General features: G+C 36.8%; 1 protein-coding gene across 2 annotated transcripts in view; it reads right to left on the bottom strand.

Moving 5' to 3' along the window:
• RBL1 (RB transcriptional corepressor like 1) overlaps window positions 1-22,429 on the bottom strand; it is a 75,872-nt gene that overhangs the window by 35,069 nt on the left and 18,374 nt on the right. Inside the window, exons 7-15 of one of the 2 annotated variants that reach the window (XM_060030822.1) lie at window positions 22,028-22,077; window positions 21,222-21,408; window positions 20,226-20,392; window positions 15,140-15,252; window positions 14,846-14,949; window positions 9,776-9,913; window positions 7,792-7,971; window positions 5,043-5,175; window positions 763-1,029 (exon numbers count right to left, since the gene is read on the bottom strand). In XM_060030822.1, coding sequence (XP_059886805.1) covers window positions 763-1,029; window positions 5,043-5,175; window positions 7,792-7,971; window positions 9,776-9,913; window positions 14,846-14,949; window positions 15,140-15,252; window positions 20,226-20,392; window positions 21,222-21,408; window positions 22,028-22,077 — 1,339 coding nt within the window. The remainder of the gene's footprint in view (window positions 1-762; window positions 1,030-5,042; window positions 5,176-7,791; window positions 7,972-9,775; window positions 9,914-14,845; window positions 14,950-15,139; window positions 15,253-20,225; window positions 20,393-21,221; window positions 21,409-22,027; window positions 22,078-22,429) is intronic. The other variant, XM_060030823.1, reaches the window with a different exon arrangement.

Here is a 22,429-nt window from a genome sequence, read left to right as displayed (position 1 = left end):
ATTAGACATTTGTCAAAATTCATAGACTGTACAACACCAAAGAGTGAACCCCAATGCAAACTACGGACTTGGGGTGATAATGATGTGTCCATGAAAGTTCATCAGTTGTAACACATGTGTCTCTCTGGTGCAGGATGTTGATGACAAGGAAGGCTCAATTTTGCCATGAACCTAAAACTGCTCTTAGAGAAAAAAAAGTATGGGTTCAGGGACTTCCCTGGTGGCGAAGTGGTTAAGAATCTGCCTGCCAATGCAGGAGACACAGGTTCGATCCCTGGTCTGGGAAGATCCCACATGCCATGGAGCAACTAAGCCCGTGCGCCACAACTACTGAGCCTGCACTCTAGAGCCCACAAGCCACAAATACTAAGCCCATGTGCCACAACTACTGAAGCCCACGTGCGCTCGGGCCGCAACTACTGAGCCCTCGCGCCGCAACTACTGAAGCCCGTGTGCTGCAACTACTGAAGCCCGTGTGCTGCAACTACTGAAGCCCGCACCCCTAGAGCCCGTGTTCCGCAACAGGAGAAGCCACCGCAATGAGAAGCCCGCGCACTGCAATGAAGAGTATCCCCTGCTCCCCATAACTGGAGAAAGCCCATGCACAGCAACGAAGACCAAACGCAGCCAAAGAGAAAAAAAAGTATATAGGTTCAAGAAAAAATACTGGAATAATAAGACCATGTGATCAGTCCAATAAGACATTTCTTAAATTTTCACCCAACTCAGAAAAAATATAAAATAAATGCATCAAAATGTTACCATGCAATGGGATTGTAACTTTATGTCCTGTTGTCCCTGTTACTATGGCTGTGGCCATTGTTAGAAGACTTTGCCCAGGTGAAATTGATATATTTTCAGCAGTAATGCTTGAAGAAGGAGCAATTTTCAATTTTGTTCCTTCTGTTATGATCCTGTCCATAAGCATTTCCTTTGGGGGGTCTTCCCCAAAAAGTCTTCTCTTAGCACTCCCAGCGGTAGGAGAACTGTAGCGTTCATGGACAGAAATTGGAGACAATGGTTGCGTATCTAATAAAGAGAAAAATTTATAACAGTTTGACATGTATTCCAAAATAATAAGTCAGGTTTACTCACTCATTCAACAAACAGAGATTGAGTTACTACGCTAATAACATGGCCTCTGTCCTCATGGAATAATCGAGTCTAGTGGGAGAGAGAAGAATGAAGTAAATATTAAAATAAAATTATGGGGCTTCCCTGGTGGCGCAGTGGTTGGGAGTCCGCCTGCCGATGCAGGGGACGCGGGTTCATGCCCCAGTCCGGGAGGATCCCACATGCCGCAGAGCGGCTGTGCCCGTGAGCCATGGCCGCTGAGCCTGTGCGTCCGGAGCCTGCGCTCTGCAGCGGGAGAGGCCGCAGCAGTGAGAGGCCCGCGTAACGCAAAAAAAAAAAAAAAAAAAAAAAAAGGAAAATAAAATAAAATAAAATAATAAAATAATGAGAGCTCACCTTCCTGGTTTCTTGAACCTCTGCCTATATTAAAGAAGCAAAATATTAAGGGTAAAGTAGAAGGTGAGAAGTAGAATGTGGTGACTGCTAAATTTCAGAAGTAGTCCAACTAGCTTCTGTCTCCCAATCTTATCTAGTAAATAACTCCTGATTAGAAGGAAAAATCAGTGATTTGGTTCACAATTTTGCCTTCACCACATGCCCACACTTCAAATAGTTTAAGGCAGTAGCTGTGGCTTTCTGATTTAGTAGAGGCAGAATCATCTCTTATAAGTCCACTAGAAGATAAAGATGAGTAGAAGTGTTATGACTCTGCTTAACTTGCCTTAATCTGAGGCATTAGTGTGTTGATCAAAAAGAAAGTAAAGTATGGATTAAACCTCTTTTCCAGTGCTATCCTTCTGCAGAAACTGCTCTCCTTTCCATCTCCACTAGGTGCAAAGCCTCTCCTAGCCAATCCTACATCTTTTCCCACCATTTCCCCCCTACTTCCCTCAACCCACTGTTTCTTTACAGGTATATAACATGTTTTTAAAGTAAAAACATTTCACTAATTATTTTTACAATTACTAGATAATTAGACAGCCATGTCATCTATTTTCAAAACATGTTTAAATGGTATAAAAATTACCTCTGGCAATAATTTGACAGCTCTCTGTATTACTGAGGTAAGTGAGGAATAGTCATGGTTTAATAAAAATCTCTCCATAATTCTGGAGGTTATAAAAGCAACTCTGACTCCCAGTCTTAGTAAAAAAGTGGAAAGTTCTATTGTAGCTCCCATTACCCCTTAACAGAAGTCTACCTGGATACCTTATATCTAAGAAAATCAATGCAGCCCTTGAATCTGACTTGGAATGTTCAGAGCTGACATTTCAAGGGAAAACTCATGTTATAGCCATGAAGTTAGCTGCAAGCCCCTTGAAATGATGCTCTGCCTAGCACAGTACTGGAAAAGCTGCAGTAGACAATAAAAATTTAACAAATATATAAGTTAATAAATTGTCTTTTTTCTCCCAGAGTCAAGGCTCAATATTATTGTTTTCTAAGGATTTTCCATTATTTGATTCTCTTGCCTGAACCCCTATAAGAAAATACCGTTTTCTTCTAATTATAAAAATAATATATCACCTGAATGTTCACAGCAGCGTTATTCATAAAAGCCAACAAGTGGAAATAATCCAAATGTCCATTAACAAACGAATGAACGAACAATATACAGTATATCCATACAATGAAGAATTATTCAGCGTAATGAAGTGTTGACACATGCGACAACATATATATCTTGAAAACATGATAAGTAAAAGAAGCCAATCACAAAGGTCACATATTATATAATTCCATTTATATGAAATGTCCAGTACAGGAAGATCCATAGAGACAAAGAATAGATTAGTAGTTCCAGGGTCTTGGTAGAGGAGGAAATAGAGAGTGATTACTGTTGGATACAGGTTTTTTTTTGGGGGGGGGTGGGGTGATAAAAATGTTCTGGAATTAGATAATGGTGATAGTTGTATAGTCTTGTAAATATACTGAATTGTATATTTTAAAAGGGTGAATTTTATGCGATGTGAATTATATCTCAATTTTTAAAAGCTCACTGAAAAAACTCAAACGATACCAAAAAACTGTAATGAAAAAGGTAACACTCAAAATTCCACCACCAGGACAGAATTACATTTTAGTGACCATTTCTTCATGATCTTAGTTCTGATATCTCTAGCTAGGCTGCAAACACACACACACACACACACACACACACACACATATAACATATATTATATATATAATATATATTATACATACATACACATTATAGTCAGATACACACACATGCATACGCACAGAGTTCATGCTTTGTACAGTTAAAGTATGCATGAGTTTCAGTTATCATAGCATAAATTAACGACAGCCTTAACAAAAAGGTTCAGATTTCAGTTGCCATGGTATATTAACTGTGAGTAACTGCATAAACTACAAACTTTTCCCATGAGGATTTACATAAATCACTGTGTGAAAAATAGATGTGCATCATGATCAGTGACCAATCCTGTTACTTCTTTCAAAGTCTGTTGGTGATTGTTCGGGGCAAATCTGCTGGTTCAATTCATGCAGGCAGCAAAGCATATGGTTATGTTGTCTCCTTATTTCCCAGTGATAAACCCGCATTTTACAAAATAGACGAATGAAAATAGACAAATGAAAGAAGGAATGGCCCCCCCAAAAAAGTGAAAGTTCAACAAAGAATTGAAAAGTGATAATGCTGAAAGTGAAATTAAAATTGTTAATGAAGTTATAGAAGAAATAGCTGACCCTAGGAATGTTGACACTGCTGCTATTCAAGAGATTAGATATACAGCCAGAAGAGCTGTGTGAAGATGAGACTTATTGATATAAATGCGAAAAGTTGTTAAGATAAATAGGATGAAGACATCCAACAGGAAGTTATGATGGCAAAAAACTTCACTTTAAAGGAACTTTCAGAAATATTTCACAACACTGAAAGCACAAAGGATAAAATGTTAAGAGCTGGTCCAAACTTAGAAAGGAACACGACAGTTCACCAAGGCACAGGAAAGAAGCTCACTCAGTATTGTAAGTTATATGAGAAGAAAGTGGCAAGCACCATTTAAACTATTCTTTATGACTTTAAAAAACAAAACACTTTCATTCTCAATGTTTCCAATTGTAGTGTACTAAGTAAATATTTTTACTATTTTTAAATTTGTTTAAATATTAATAATTGACAGTAAGAGAGTTTTTAGCTTTGACAAGATTTTTAAAGGTCATAAAACAATCCTAATTATTCCCCTTGCTTAATGAAGACTGTTTTGCATGCACAGTGTGCACATTTTCATGACCTTATACTACGTGTAAAGCAAGACACACACAATTATAGTCCAAAAGTGGGTCTTGAGCTACCTTACTATATAACCTGAATACTTGTACATCTGAGGTTTATTCAGGGATATTGTCATCAGAAGATTTTAAGTGATTTTTAAAAATCCAAGAGTTAAATAATCCAGAAGATGCACACATCAGTTTGCTACACCACAAGAGAAAATAAAGAATAATGCACTAAAATCTTCCTATTAGTAAGGCTCAAATGAACTATTTTGAGAGAGCATAGATAAGTAATTTATTAGATGAATTTAATATCCCAAAGAGTTCTTTGTTCTGCTTTAAACATTTATTTTTCTATAAAGACTTAGAGATAAAGAATATAACTTTTATCACATTTGGAAAAGTAGGTATTTAGCTTAAATAGTTTTCCATTAGCATTGAGGAAAAGTTGTGTATATTTATGAAAAAGCCAAAATACTATTTCCACAATAATAGACATTGCAATTTAAAAAATAGATTAGATTCAAAATCAGAGTGGAAATCTTATTACTTTAATATAAAAAAGTATACAATGAGCCACACGGGGTATTGGCATAAACATTAATCCCCTTTCAAATCTTGATAAAAAAATTGTATTTCTTAATAATACGTTAGGCAAGACCTGAAATTTTCTCTAAAAAAAGATGTTTGTTATTTTTTCATTGTTTTACCAATGTTGAACCTACCCTTTCGAAGACTCCCACTGTCAGTCCGAACTTCTTTGACCCTTGGATGCATTAGAGGAGACATTGGCATCATGGGAAGATGTCCCTGTACATTTCCCCCATTTCCTGTTTCAAAATTATTTGGGAATATAACCTGTAGAAAACAAAAACCCTCTGCTTTACACACAGATAAACCCACTGATCAAAACATAACAGAAAAAATGAGAAAGAAAGTCTTAACTTTTTACTGTTTTATTTCCCTGTCCTTCACAAAATATACCAGCTTGCATAAAGTGCTCAATAGTTAACATTGTTAAAGATATGTAAAGAGTTCAACTCACTTAATCTTATAATATATCTAGTAAAGTTTACTGACCACTAGAAGTAAACCTATGAGGTAGGCACTGCTATTCTTCACTTATGGATGAGAAAATTGAGGCTCAAAAATGTGAAATCTGCCCAAGGACACAGTACTACTAAATATTACAGCAAGGGCTTCAACCCAAATCCTTCTCTTTTAAGTTCATAGCTTTTTTTTTCCACTTCCCAATGGATTCCATAATGGAAATACTGATGAATACTGAAGATTGCCCAATTAATCATAGTCTGCTGCAAAAGACCAAAGAAGCATGGAAGAGAGGCTTTAAGAAATCATCTTTTCAGTTCTTCCTAAATAGTTCTTTCAGTTGTTTGAGATTAGAGAAAAACTCAAGAAGATTAATGAAGTATAAGGAGACACAGAAAAGCAAAGTAGGATGTATAGACAGGAGTTAAAAAAGAATAACACAGAGGTGAAGGGAAAAAACTCAATTTCTCATGATACTAAACTGTTAAATGTGCAATTTGTGTGCATTAGGTAGAAGCTTTTAATCTTTTTATTGTAAATACTACTAATTAAAAGTGTTTAATTCTTTATATGGATATTTAAAAAATTAAAAATGATGGGATTAATGGTTTCTTAGATCTGATACTGAAAGCACAAGCAACAGAAGAATAAACTGGATTCATCAAAATTTAAAACTTTTGTGTTTCAAAGGTCATCATCAGGAAAGTAAAAAGACAACCCACAGAATGGGAGAAAAGTTTTACCAATCATATATCGGATAAAGGAGTGTATCTAAAATATATAAAGAACCTATAACTCAATAATAAAAAGACAACCCAAATAAAAAATGGGCAAAGGATCTGAATAGATATTTCTCCAAAGATGATAAAGAAATGGCCAATAAGCACATGAAATGATGTTGAACATCATTAGCCATCAGGGAAATGCAAAAAAAAAAACCACAGTGAGATAATACTTCATGCCTACTAGGATGGCTAGAATCAAGAAGACAGATAATAGGCACTGGAGAGGATGTGGAGATATTAGAAACTTTATACACTGATGGTGGGAACGTTAAATGGTGCAGCCACTTTGGAAAACAGTCTGACGGTTCCTCAAAAGCTTAAAAAGAGTTACTATATGGCCCAGCAATTCCACTGCTAGCCATATACTCAAGAAAAATGAAGGGCTTCCCTGGTGGCGCAGTGGTTGAGAGTCCGCCTGCCGATGCAGGGGACACGGTTCGTGCCCCGGTCCGGGAAGATCCCACATGCCGCGGAGCGGCTAGGCCCGTGAGCCATGGCCACTGAGCCTGGGCGTCCGGAGCCTGTGCTCCGCAACAGGAGAGGCCACAACAGTGAGAGGCCGCGTACCACAAAAAAAAAAAAGAAAGAAAAAGAAAAATGAAAACGTATGTCCACACAAAAACTTGTTCATGAATGTTCATAGCAGCATTATTCATAATAGTCAAAGGGTGGAAACAACACAAGTTTATAAATAAACAAACTGCTATATCCATACAATGGGATATTAGTAAGCTGTAAAAAGGAACAAAGTGCTGATACATACAACAACATGGATGAACCTAAAATCATTATGCTAATAAAAGAAGTCAGTTATACTCAGCCATAAAAAGAAACGAAATTGAGTTATTTGTAGTGAGGTGGATGGACCTAGAGTCTGTCATACAGAGTGAAGTAAGTCAGAAAGAGAAAAACAAAATACAATATGCTAACACATATATATGGAATCAAAAAAAAAAAAAAAGGTTCTGAAGAACCTTGGGGCAGGACAGGAATAAAGACACAGATGTAGAGAATGGACTTGAGGACATGGGGAGGGGGAAGGGTAAGCTGGGACAAAGTGAGAGAGTGGCATGGACATATATACACTACCAAATGTAAACTAGATAGCTAGTGGGAAGCAGCCGCATAGCACACGGAGATCAGCTCAGTGCTTTGTGACCACCTAGAGGGGTGGGATAAGGAGGGTGGGAGGAAGATGCAAGAGGGAGGAGATATGGGGATATATGTATAGCTGATTCACTTTGTTTTAAAGCAGAAACTAACACACCATTGTAAAGCAATTATACTCCAATAAAGATGTTTTTAAAAAAAAAAAAGAAGTCAGTTTAAAAGGACCACATATTGTATGATTCCATTTACATGAAATGTCCAGAACAGGGAAATCAATAGAGATGGAAAGTAGATTACTTGGTTGCTTAGGGGCTAGGTCAAGAAGACAGAGGTTAGGGAAGTGATACGTAAAGTTTCTTGTTGAGGTGGTGTGTTCCAAAAGTGACTGTGGTGATGACTGCACATACCTATGAATATACTAAAAACCACTGAATTGTATACTTATGGGTGAATTGTATGGTATGGGAATCACATCTCAATAAAGCTGCTTTCATAAAATGATGGGATTATTAGCCTTGCCCTAACTCACTTCTTCACAGGTAGGAACTCTGTTTGCAGAAGCCTGGAGAGCCTCCCACAGAGCAGAGTCATGACTCCATGCTAAACTCTCCAAAATCTGTTCTTCAATGCTGTTCAGGTGTTTCACCATGTCCCTGGAGAGTCCTTCCTCTGAGCGGATCACCACCTCAATAACCTGGAGAAGAGAAAACTGAGAAAGTAATGTGGTCTCAAGTAGTCAGTTCTAGACTAGGCTGACATGTATGGCTAGCTCTGCTGTTATTAATGACACAGAACCAAGAATATCTTTGAACCATAATTCTATGGCTTATTAATATATTTTTAATTTATAAAGAAGTTTTTAAGATTTTCAAAATACTTGCACGTACATTTCTGGTTTTCATGTTTTATTTTACACATGGAAAACAGAGGCAATGATAGGTGAAAGTGGTCAACAGCCCAACAGTGGTAGAAGTCAGGTCTTGGGTTCCCAGTCCAATGCTATTTTGAATTCACTGCCCCTTCTCAGACTATTCCTCCCAACAGCTCAAAAGAAAGAATGAATAACATATTTAAAAGGAACTTTGCTTATATACACTATAGTTCCATTTTAATAAGAGTAAATATCTAGAGCAAAGTCTGTAAGCATATATATAAAAATATTAATAGTGATTATTATTTGTAATTAGGATTATAATATATGACTTTAATATCTACATTTGTGTGTATTTTCTGTTTTTCTTCAAGGAGTATATATTATTTATGTGGTTAAAAAACAACGGCATTGGGTTTCCCTGGTGGCGCAGTGGCTGAGAATCCGCCTGCCAATGCAGAGGACACAGGTTCGAGCCCTGGTCCGGGAAGATCCCACATGCTGTGGAGCAACTAAGCCCGTGCGCCACAACTACTGAGCCTGTGCTCTAGAGCCCGCCAGCCACAAGTACTTAAGCCTGCGTGCCTAGAGCCCATGCACAGCAACAAGAAAAGCCACCACAATGAGAAGCCCGCGCACCACAACAAAGAGTAGCCCCTGCTGGCAGCAACTAGAGAAAGCCCGTGACCCAACGCAGGCAAAAACAAATAAATAAATAAATTTATTAAAAAACAACAACAACAACAGCATTTAACTTCTTGAATGAAAAAAGGATGTTACAAAAAACAATGAATTGTTATTAGGTGAGGGCAAAAACTAAACTTTTTCCTCAGATAAAATTACATATATTTCCTAATGGAAAATCTGAAACACATACATAAACATTAAAGTAAATATAGAGAAGCAATTTTCCTTACAAAACTAAAAAGAATTTAAATTCCACTCAATCAACAATTAAAATGGATAGGGTTTTCAGTGATCTGCATTTCTGTAACTTTAGGTATAAAAATTTAACTCATCAAACTAACTTTTCTATAATCAATAATTTTCAAGTAACACAGATGACAAAATATTAACTAAATTATGCCAACCAGTATAATAATAGCATCAGTCTTAAATTCAGACATCAGGTAACATTAGTTACTGCAGCTGTGACCTCTGTGTTCTGTAAGAAAAAGGTTCTAGCAGGTAAAAAAGGGTAAGTTAAGATTCATCCACAGTGAATTAGCTCAAATTTGGGGAAGGAGCACCATCTGTTATTACAGCCTCAGTAGCTAGACCATGACCACAATTAATTTTAGACCTTTTCTTTCTCCTGAGAGAAAGAGTTTTTGTTCTTCATCACACATCTATTTAACAGGATTATGATTTTCATTCATAATATGGAAATTCAAACTTAACGACCTAGTTCCTGGCCACATTTGCAAGTCAGTGATGGAAAAACTGAAGCTATGAGATTGGCTTAATTTACTGATCCCCTCTCTTCCTCTCCCTTTTGTCCTTGATTCCACCCTAAAAGGAATGCTTTCACAATACCTCTGGAAATATTTTCCAGACATCACTACAGCTCACTTCTTCAGCATTAAGACAAACAGAATGTTTACCTGAGGCACACCATAACAGAACTTTGCTCTCATCTCACCTTATAAAAATAAAATGGTCGCAGATTAAGAACTTGAATAATCCAGGGAAAAGTACGAGGTGAGCTATAGGCAAAGAGCACAATTTCCAAACAACAGGCCATCAAGGAATGATGAAATATATCCTGCTCTAAAAGAACCTTGGGGAAGAGAAAGACCACAGTTTAATAAATTTCTTAATTTTAGCCTCTGCCATTATGTAAAGAAGACTATAGAAACAAGAAAAAATAACATATCTTATGTAAGTTATAAACCATAACTTATATAAGTGTACATTATATTATACTAGATTACCAGAGATAAAAATCTGAGTTCTTAAACTGATAGTTTTCTTATGAGATACAGTCTTGCTCAGTGACAGATGTTAAATTCAAATGAGGCATAAACAACAATCTACTTTGAAACTGGAGTAAATAATAAAATAATTAATATTCCTGCCAAGAGAAAAGCATAAGAATTGGGCTCCTTTATTTAAATGACAGTTTTATGTCAACTGTTTTGTCAACATGAGGGCAGTGTTTATTAATCAAAACACTAAAATCAAAGGTGTAGTATATCACAGCTAAGATTTTTAAAAGTTCAGAGAAAGAAATATTTTACTAAGATAAAGTCTTGGGACTTCCCTGGCAGTCCAGTGGTTAAGACTCCATGCTTCCACTGCAGGGGGCATGGATTCGATCCCTGGTCAGGGAACTAAGCTCCCGATGCCACGTGGCGTGGCCAAAAAAACAAACAAACAAACAAAAGATAAAGTCCTATTTCACCACTGAGTTTAAAATTTAACATAAGTTTTCAGTTCTATAAATGGTGTTTGTTGCCATCCTTCTTTCAAATACCATTCCAAATCAACAAAGAGAATAAGCAATAGAAAATACCTTGGATAGAACAAGGAGTTAATTGTAACCGCAAACCATATATGAAAACTGAAACTGGATGAAAGGATGACAAATTACTCAGCAGAAAGTAGGATGGTCAAACATAAGGGCCTGAAGAGAGACACTTAAAACAAATGAATCTGCTGCACTCTACTCGGGAAAAACACAGCAACTGAAGGCACAGGCAGAATGAAAAGTACAGGTTAGGCAGGGGCTGACATGGATGGGTGATTTTTAAGTTTATGGTAGTCAGAAGTCCTCAGGTCCCCACCCAACATCCACTCTAAGGAGTCAGATGATAGGTCTCTAGTCTATCCCAACAAGGATCTAGAGAATTATTCTCTACAGAAACTGAACTAGAGAGAATCAGAGCTTGAGAACACCAGGTATAGAAGAGACCGTGGTTTTAGGTGAAAGTCTGCAGACTGAATTGTGAGACCAAGTTTCCCTTCCTTGCTCTGCTCTATAACACGAACAGCCAGGCAGATACTTTTCTAAAGAAACTGAAATATTCCAGAGAAGTCTTAAAGACACCAACAGTTGAGGGTCCCTATACTACACGATCACTTGAGGCTACTGGACTTTTATTCTCACTCTTGCACACAGAGCTTTGAGCCAAACTGTTTTGTCAACATCAGGGTTTATTAATGTCTCATTTTTAGTGACTCATTCAGAAAGTAGACATTTGAGGAAAGCCTCCAACTGAAAGACAAAGGTGTAATCCAACATTTGAGGAATAATCCAACATTTGAGGAAAGCCTCCAACTGAAAAACAAAGATCAAAACAAATGGAAAAGAAACTCAGAGGAAACAGAGACAATGCAGGCATCAGAAGAAAACCTCAAAGAAATCTAAATTAACCTCAAAGAATAAGTCTTAGAAATGAAAATACAGCTAAAATAAAAAATTCTTCAGAATTGGATGGTGAAAAATTGAGTAAATATCCTTAGAAGTAGCACAAAAAGACAAAGAAATCGAAAATAAGAGGATTAATCCAGAAGGTCCTTTATCTGAATCATAAAAGCTCCAGAAAGATAAAATTGTGGGCAATACATTATCTAAGAAATAATGCAATAAAATGACCTAGAACTGCAGGACGTAAATTTCTGGACTAAAAGAGGAACTCTGTAGGAATGCCCAACACATGAATGAAAAGACCCACGATTAAGGCACTCTATTATAAATTTCAGAACATTAGTGATAAAAGAATGATAACTAAGATTCCAGAAAGTAAAAACAGGTCACATACCAATACAAAGAATTAGAATGCCACTGGATTTCTAACTAGCAATACTGGAATCTAGAAGATAATGGAGCAATGCCTTTAAAATCATAAAATTATACAAAGACAACTATTAATCAAGTGTGAATCTAAAATAAAGACATTCTGGACTTCCCTGGCGGTCCAGTGGTTAAGACTCCACGCTTCCAATGCAGGAGGTGTGGGTTTGATCCCTGGTCAGGGAACTAAGATCCCACATGTCGCGTGGTGTGGCCAAAAAATAAAAAAATACAATAAAATAAAGACATTCATGCAGTTTTAAAAAAGACACTTAAGGCAAGGTAAGGTTTTCATGCTTTACTTGAGCTGATAAAATGTCTATACCACTGGATTGTGAAATTATGTATGTATAATGTAATACCTACAGCAACCAGTAAAGAAACAATCTATACAAAGATACACAGTCTAAAAATGTTCAAATTGACCAACAGGAAGGTAGGAAAAAGAAAACAGAAAACAAAATATAAAATGGCAGACTTATGCCCTAACAAATTAATAATTAAATTTAATGGGTAAATTAAATTTACCTATTAAAACAAAAAGTCTGACACAGTAGATTACAAAAAACATGACAACTATATGCTGCCTACAAGAAACTAATTTCAAAGGATGTTACAGGTAGATTGAAAGTAAAAGAATGGAAAAAGAGGGCTTCCCTGGTGGTGCGGTGGTTGAGAATCTGCCTGCTAATGCGGGGGACACGGGTTCAAGCCCTGGTCTGGGAAGATCCCACATGCCGCGGAGCAACTAGGCCCGTGCGCCACAACTACTGAGCCTGCACGTCTGGAGCCTGTGCTCCGCAACAAGAGAGGCCGCGATAGTGAGAGGCCTGCGCACCACGATGAAGAGTGGCCCCCGCTTGCCACAACTAGAGAAAGCCCTTGCACAGAAATGAAGACCCAACACAGCCAAAAATAAATAAATTAATTAGTTTTAGAAAAAAAGAATGGAAAAAGATATACAGGCATACCAGGTTCCAGACCACTGCAATAAAGTGAATATGCAATAAAGCAAATATCGCAATAAAGTAAGTCACACAAATGTTTTTGGTTTCCCAATGCACGTAAAAGTTATGCTTACACTATATTATAATCTATGAAGTGTGCAATAGCATTATGTCTAAAAAAATAACTTAATTAAAAATTACTTTATTACTAAAAAATGTTGACCATCACCTGAGGCTTCAGTGGGTCGTAATCTTTTTGCAATAGTAAAGATCACTAATCACAGATCACTATAACAAATACAATAGTAGTGAAAAAGTTTGCAATATTGCTACAATTAGCAAAATGTGACACAGAGAAATGAAGTGAGAAAATGCTGTTAGAAATATGGCACCAATAGACTTGATGCAGGGTTGCTGCAAACCTTTAATTTATTAAAAAGTCACTATTTGTGAAGCACAAAAAAGTGAAGCACAATAAAACTAGGTATGCCTGTATAAACATCAGCCAGATGACTTCAGAACAAAGACAATTACCAGACTCAGAGAGGGATGTTCTGTCATGATAAAATGATTAATTCACCAAGAAGACATAGTAATCCTCAATGTCTATGCATCAAACAGCAGAGCTTCAAACTATATGAATTAAAAAAAAATCTGATAGAACTGAAAGGAGAAAGAGACAAATCCACAATTGTATTTGGAGACATCAATACCTTTCTCTCCTCTCAATAACTGATAGAACTAAACCAAAAATTAGCAAGGATACAGAAGAATTCAACACCATTAACCAACAAGATAGAACTGACATTTACAGAACACTCCACCCAAACAACAGCACACAATCTTTTCAAGTGCACAAAACATTTACCAAGAAAAACCACATCCTGGGTCATAAAATAAACCTCAAAAAATATAAACAAAAAGAACTCATAAGAGTGTATTATAAAAGTTTAGATATGGAAAATAAATTAGTGGCTAAAGAGACTGAGTGTCACTTAAAAAGGGGTAGTATGAGGGAGATCTTTGTGGCGAAAGAACAGTTCTGTATCTTGATTTTGGTGGTGGTTACCTAATCTACACATGTGATATAAGGGTAAAGAGCAAGACACAAACATTGTTCTAATGTCAATTTCCTGGTTTTGATATACTATGTAAAATGTAACCACTGGGGGCAAATGGATACATGGGATCCCTCTGTACTACTTTTGCAACTTTCTGTGAATCTATAATTATTTCAAAATAAAAAGTTGAAAATTTACTTCTTTCTCCAGAAGCTATGGGAGCATATGCTCTATCAAGTATTAGTAAATCATGAAAAAGAAAGACGTGGAATCCAGGAAAAATGGGGAACCAACATAGAGGAAAACTTCCAGGGTGCAAACACAGAGAAATTTTATTACACTAGTTAAGCAGCACCTCCAAACATCAACTTGTTCTTACTGGAATTGAAGGTCAGAAGGCTTCAAGAGTGACAAGAGAGAGGAGGAGGAAACAAAGATCATATGATAAGTTTGACTTCTTAGAAAAATTCCTTTACATAGCTATTGGAGAGAGTGATCAGACTTGATCAAATGTCCAAAGAAAATGAAGCCAAAAAAAAAAAAAAGCCATCAACATTTTATTCCTCAAAACTCCCTGAGCGGTATGGCTAGATATTTTAATTATCAGTTGGTTTAATAGTTGGGGGATTTCATTATTAGCTAGCTAGGAACGAAGGACAAAAAAACTGACCAAAGGGAAAGGATAATGATGGTGCATCAAAGAAAAATTTTACATATTTCACATTTCTGCCTAGAGGTGGCTAGCACTGGGTGTGCCAAAGACAACTAAGGCCAATTAAGATGTCATCATGGGTAAGTTTGCCATTAACTGCTGAGCCCCACAATGAACTACAGAGGCTCTCAACACATTGCTTCCAAGCTTACGTTCTGTAGACCTCGCCAGTCGCTGGGAGAGTGAATTTACTTACTGACATGTCCATTCCATGAAGTCTTCGTGTCTCCTGAACCATTACAGTCTCTAATATTTTATAATACAAAATTTCTGCAAGCTTTAGTCTGTTTACAGCAAAATCTACGGGGGGAAACAAAGGGAAAACACGTGCTAAATAAACGTAGCTGTTAAGAACTAAAGAACAAAACTTATATAAGCTTCAATCAGATATATTAAAAATTGCAGGGAAAGAAAAAACTTGAGTTTCTATTTTTCTTGGAACAATCTATCTACTTTCAATGCTTTATCAATTTCAGTTTTGTCTTCTTACCTATGTGAGATCCTGGCTGTTCATCTGTTGATTGGGTATAGTGTTGGCAGAAAGTCCCTCCTATTAGTTTCACTGTTTTCATAATGTTTTCCATAGGATTACGCATACAAGACCTAAAAAATACAAAAGGAACCTAATTAACAGAAAAAAAATTCCAGAGTACCAACATTTCTTCATTCAAGAATTAGTCTAGTTTTTAGTGACCAAAGTCCTATTCTCAGGTGTAAACCTAGATATGTAAACACAGCATATTTCAAACCAGTCTACAGCCTTTACATATAATCATTTGGCATATTGTTTTGGAATTTCAACATTACGGGAGTCAATGTTCTCTCTATTATGCTTCTATTTATATGAAATTCTAAAAAGGCAAAATTCTAAGGACAGAAAACATATCAGTGGTTTCCAGAGGCTGGGGATGGCATAGGGATTGACTACAAAGGGGCATAAATTTGGGGGGACTGTTCTATGTCTTGATCATGGTGGTGATGGTTATACAACTGTATACATTTGTCAAATCTCATACAACTGTACAGTAAAAAGGATGACTCTTGTATATAAATTATACTTCAATAAACCTGATTTAAGAAAGATTTCTTCATCTGATTTAAGAAAATGATAGGCAGCATTTATGTATATATTGTGCTGGAACAATAAACTGCATTTAGTTCTTATCAAAGCCAAAAGAATAACAAATTAAAAAAATGTAGCATTAAAAAGGAAGATGGACTTCCCTGGTGGCACAGTGTTTAAGAATCTGCCTGCCAATGCAAGGGACACGGGTTCGATCCCTGGTCTGGGAAGATCCCACATGCTGCAGAGCAACTAAGCCTGTGTACCACAACTACTGAGCCTGTGCTCTAGAGCCTGCAAGCCACAAGTACTGAAGCCCGAGCGCCCGAGAGACTGTGCACTGCAACTACTGAGCCCACGCACCGCAACTACTGAAGCACTAGCGCTCTAGGGTGCACGTGCCGCAACTACTGAGCCCAAGTGCTGCAACTACTGAAGACTGCGCGCCTAGAGCCCATACTCTGCAACAAGAGAAGCCACCGCAATGAGAAGCCAGCATACCATGACGAAGAGTAGCCCCTGCTTGCAGCAATGAAGACCGAACGCAGCCAAAAATTAAATTAAAAAAAAAAAAAAAGACATTTGGCAAGAAGCAATTAATCCTGTTACTTTTATATTATTAACTCTGTTACCTTTCTATCAATAAAACACAGAATACAGGTCTTAATTCAGAAATGACAAACAAATCCAAGACTGTGAGAAACAATGTGATTTGCCCAAAGCCAAATAACTAGTGCAGGGTTCAGAATTCCCGGTCCCATGTTCAAAAAGACCAGCATCATGTGCAGCATCATGTGCCATGTAGCATATATGGCAAAAACATTTTATATTCTTATCAAGTTCTTCTAATGCAAAGCTGTGCCTCTTGAGTTATATTTTCTTCCAAATAGGTTGTCTTTTAAAAATTTTATTATGTGGTAAAAACACATAACAAATTTACCCTCTTAATTTTTAAGTGTACATTACTGTCAACTATGTGCATGTTATTGTATAGTGATCTCTAGAACTTTCTCATCTTGCATAAATGAAACTCTATACCCATCGAACAACAACTCCCTGTTTCCCCCCTCCCCCAGCCCCTGGCAACCACCATGCTACTTTCTGTTTCTATCAGTCTTATTACTTTAGATACCTCATATAAGTGGAATCATGCAGTATTTGTCTTTTTGTGATTGGCTTATTTCACTCTGTATAATGTCTTCAAGATTCATCCATATTGTAGCATATGACAAAATTTCTTTCTTTTTAAGGCTGAGTAATATTCTGTTGTACATACCACATTTTCTTTATTCATTCATTCAACAGTGGACATTTAGGTTGGTTCTATATCTTGGCTCTTATGGGTAATGCTGCAATAAACTTGGGTGTGCAGCTATCTCTTTGAGATCCTGTTTTCAACTCTTTGGGATATATACCCAGAAGTGGGATTGCTAGGTCATAAAAATTCTATTTTTGAGAAATCTCCATACTGTTTCCCATATCAGCTACACCATTTATAATCCCACCAATGGAGTGCCAATTCTGATACTCACCAACACATTTATTATTTTGTTTTTTTGATAGTGGCCATTCTAACGGGTGATATCTCATTGTGGTTTTAATTTGCATTTACCTGATGATTAGTAATGTTGAGAATTTTTTCACATGCTTGTTGGTTATTTTTATGTCTTCTTTGGAGAAATGTCCATTTAAGTCTTTTGCCCCTTTTTCAAATCAGGTGTTTGTTGTTTTTTTGTTTTGTTTTTTGTTGTTTGAGTTGTAGGAGTTCTTTATATACTCTGGCTATTAACCCCTTATCTGATATATGGTTTGCAATTGCATTCTTCTATTCTAGTAGGTTGCTTTTTCATCCTACTGATTATTTTCAATGCTGTACAGAAGTATTTAAGTGGGATATAGTCCCATTTTTCTATTTTTGCTTTTGTTACCTATACTTTTGATGTCACATCCAAGAAATCACTGCCCATTTCAGTGTCATAAAGCTTTTCACCTATGTTTTCTTCTAGTTGTACAGTTTCAGGTCTCATGTTTAGGTTTTTAACAAATTTTGAGTTAACTTTTGTACATGGTGTAAGATAAAAGTCCATCTTCATTCTTTTGCATGTGCATATCTCAAAGAGATTTGCATACTCAAGTTCACTGCAGCATTACTCACAGCAGCCAAGATGTGGAAGCAACCTATATGTCCACTGACGAATGAATGGATAAAGGAAGTGTGGTATGTATATATATACAATGGAATATTATTCAGGCTTAAAAAGAAGGAAATCCTGCCATATGCTACAGCATGGATGAACCTTGAAGATATGATACTAAGTGAATCTGACTTTCCCCATAGTGTAGTCTTGGCACCCTTGTCAAAGATCATTTAATGATATATGTGAAGGTTTATTTTGGGACTCTAGTCTATTCCATGTCTAGTCTACATGTCTGTCTTTATGCCAATACCATACTGTTTTGCTTACTGTAGCTTTGGAATGTGTTTTGAAATCAGAAATGTGAGGCCTCCAGCTTTTTACTTCTTTCTCAAGATTATTTTGGCTAATAAAAGTCCTTCAAGGGCTTCCCTGGTGGCGCAGTGGTAGATAGTCCACCTGCCGATGCAGGGGACACGGGTTCGTGCCCCGGTCTGGGAAATCCCACATGTCGCGGAGTGGCTGGGCCTGTGAGCCATGGCCGATAAGCCTGTGTGTCCGGAGCCTGTGCTCCGCAACAGGAGAGGCCACAACAGTGAGAGGCCCGTGTACCGCAAAAAAAAAAAAAAAAGTCCTTCAAAATTCCTTATGAATTTTAGATTTTTTTTTTCTATTTCTGTAAAAATGCCATTGGGATTTTGATAGGGACTGTACTGAATCTGTAGATTGCTTTGGGTAATATGGACATTTTAACAATATTAAATCTTCCAATTCATAAACATGGAATGTCTTTCCATTTATTTGTTTCTAGGTTCTTTGTCTTTTGCATTCTATGTTTTCTTCCTTCCTTCCTTCTCTTGTGCTTTAAAATGTCTGCAAGATGCTTTGCCATTTCTTTTTAACTTGTTCATGCTAAATGGATAGTTCAGTTCAGATCTATTTATTCAAATGCTATGAGGGTAGATCTTTATGAATCTTCCTACTTTACATGCAATCTGCTTACCTTCTGAGCTGTGGTTGAGGCTGGGGCTTCTTCTGTCCACTTTTCTATACACTGAGGTTTGGGGACTAGTGGGAGGGCACAGATGTGCTATGTTCAGCTTTTGCTAGAGGATCAGGGCTTTGCTTTCTCTTCTGAGATTTAGTTAAATGTCCCCATTCCAGGGTTCACTATACCTTGGTCAGAGATATCTTCTAGTTCTATGAAGATCTCTCCCCAAATAAGCTAGGAATCTTGGAAAATGGTAGGTCCTGAGAATTTTTCATATTTCTGCTATCTTGGTGGTATACAGGGACTTTCACTTGGGGAGGTTTCTATGACTTTTTACTCATATGCCTACTCATGCCATTTGTTTCTCTCCACATCTGGGTTATTAATGAGTATTTTCAAGATCCTATCAATAGGACTTCCCTGGTGGCACAGTGGTTAAGAATCTGCCTGCCAATGCAGGGGATGTGGGTTCGAGGCCTGGTCCGGGAAGATCCCACATGCCGCGGAGCAACTAAGCCCGTGCATCACAACTACTGAGCCCGCGTGCCACAACTACTGAAGCCCGCGCACCTAGAGCCACACTCTGCAACAAAAGAAGCCACCGCAATGAGAAGTCCGTGCACCGCAATGAAGAGTAGCTCCCGCTTGCCACAATTAGAGAAAGCCCACGCGCAGCAACAAAGACCCAACGCAGCCAAAAATAATAAATAAGTAAAATAAATAAATAAATAAATAAAAAGATCCCATCAACACACCCTTTCCCCCCAGTAACGCTTCTTGGGGATAGGCATACCAGAAGCAACCATTTCCTTTCCTGACCACCACTTTGGAAAATTATAGCATGAAATCATATCCCTCTCCTCATTTGGTTTCTGCTGATAGATAGTCTGCTGATTTTTACTATTCTGTTATTAGGTATTAGGAAATAAGGTTCTCTAATCTGGCCTCACTTTATCATCTTTACTATGAAATATGCTTCTTTTTCTTAGACAATTGCATAAAATTCCATTTTACAGCTGTACCATCAATATGTAACCAGTCTCCCATTTGATGGACATTTATATTGAACCCATTTAAAAACAATGTAAAAAGAAAAACAGTAATGCATAAATTAGGGGTGTTACCAGAATGGAATGTTGGAGCTAAATAACCTTTAAGATACATTTAACCTTGAAAGTCTATAATAATACGAAATAAAATTTATATATAATTTTTAATAGGTACTTCTATCCGATTTTAGGTCAACATACTTTGTGATTGAAATGGTACAGTAAAACTTGCCAGATGTATATTCAGTATCTCCAGAATTCGGAAATACTGAAAACAGAATGGAATACAGAATCTAATTTAAAAGAGACATTTGGGAAAATACTAGTATTGTACTCACTCAAAAATGTTTATAAGTTGTTCACTTGGTGCATTTTTCAGTCCGGCCACAATACTCTGTAACCGGCTCACACTTTGGGTGGCTGAAGCAACAGGAGTAATGACTGCTTCTTTTTCTCTTAAATATCGTCGTCCTGTCAGTGGTGTAGAAGGTGCAAATGATGTTTTCTGTCAGAAAAGAAAATTATGTGAGATTAAAAAGCTACCTTCTTCCTCATTATGTGTTTAATTCAGTACATATGCCATCTTCTCTATTCACGTTTAATAGGTTACTTTCTCCCCCTCTTCTGGTTACCCACCAAAATTTTAGCAATATTATGCTAATAACATCCTACTTTTGAATAACACTTTCCCAAAGTGCTTTCTATCTATAATCTCATTTTATCTTCATAACATTCATTTGAAATATAACAGGCACATTTTCATTTTACATATGGGGCAATAGGCACAGAGAAGTTATAAAACTTGTTTAAGCTGACAAAGGTAATGGCAGAGCTGGAACTAAAACTTAGGTTTCCATCTTCTGGACCAGTGAATTTTCCATTAGACCTCATCCTCCAACCTACCTAAGACATAAATACAGAATTAAGCCTTGGCTATTAACAATCAAATCAGAGTTATATGGCTGAAGTTTGGGAAGAGCACATAGTTCGTCATGGGTAGGAAAGCAAACTAAATTTTAAATCAAGAGAAGAGTGGCTAAAGTGATGCAAAGAAAAAATAGGAGGAAAGCATAAATCCTTCTTCATATCCAAAGACACATACTCTACTGAAAAGCCAGGCATTCTGGGAAAATATCCAAATATGAAAAATTGCAAGAAATGAGGTAAAAATACTAAATGCCACAGTTTTGAAAGCTACCTTTAAGGCTTTCATGGGAAATATGAGTTAATAGAAGAAACTCAAGATTTAACTTGAAAGATGCTGCTGCTGTTAGTAGAATCACACACACAGAGAAAAAGATCATTCAAGACTGAGGCCAGGCTAGGTTAATTACTTTTTCAAAGTGTTGTTGAAGGTTACACTCCACATTAGCCTGTGCTGTCAGTTTCCCTAATGGGGCATCACCAGTGAACTTTCGAGGAGTTCCAATTTCCTCTTCTGCATCTGCTCCCAAAAAGATCCTCTCATCAAAGTCACCAACAGTTAAAACATATTCTTCATACTCCTTGTTCACTGCTTTGCTGAAAAGAGAATTATTTTAAGCTGCTAGAACAAAACTAAGTTACACAATGGATTTATCTTGACTTGAAGATAGATTTTGACTCCACAGACTAGAAAAGCTCATGACTTTCTAGTTTTTATTAACTTTGCCCATCTAACAATATCAGAGGTTTCTATCCGATCACAGACATTCTTCACATTCACATACATGGCAATAAATTACTTTGAAAGGTGAGTGAAAAGAATATACACTTAATCTGGAAACTAGTTGAACCTAATTAAGACCTGATCATTGAGGAAACAATTGTGTGTGGCCTTGAAATATAAGCACATTCTGAACTTGCCAATATTTGATTAATTTGCCAATATTAGTTTACAAAGAATGTAAACTCAAATACAGAAGTCATTGGGTCTGTTTATGAGTTTCTTAGGAGAGCAGCTGTTTTAAGAGCAAATGGGATCTTAAAATAAATGTACTTAAAGACAGCAAGGCTTAGTGATAACACCCACTCAGCCACGGAAGCAGAAGGAACTTGAATTTGGAGCAGTTACCTTCATACAACATTTCACTTAACAAACTGCAACAAATCATATTGATAACTTATGATATGCCAGATACCATCAGTGCTAGACACTTACCTATTATCAGTAAAACTAGAAAGGTCCAGAAGGCATTCTCCCTTTAAAATCTGGGGAAAAAAACCCACTTTGTGACTTCATGTAAGTAAGCATATTAACATACACACAAAAATACTACATTTATCTAAATTTTCACATTGGTAGTTATAAATAACACACACACACACAAAATAGAATTACTAAATATTTCTTTCAGACCTGTAAATCCTATTTAGTATGCAAATAAAATATTAAAAAACATTTAAAGTCAAGTTTTGAAAATACTTTGTAGTCTATAGCAGTGGTTTCCAAATTTTAGTGACATAACAATCATGTAGGGGAACTTGTTAAAAATGCAGACTGACAGACCTCAAGGTCTGAACTAAGGCAGCAGTTTGTTTGTTTTTTGTTTTTGCGGTAGAG

Source organism: Delphinus delphis, chromosome 15, assembly GCF_949987515.2.
Source record: "Delphinus delphis chromosome 15, mDelDel1.2, whole genome shotgun sequence".
NCBI lineage: Eukaryota > Metazoa > Chordata > Mammalia > Artiodactyla > Delphinidae > Delphinus > Delphinus delphis.
Note: the sequence above shows the minus strand (reverse complement) of the source record. Positions and strands in the feature narration are given on the sequence as shown.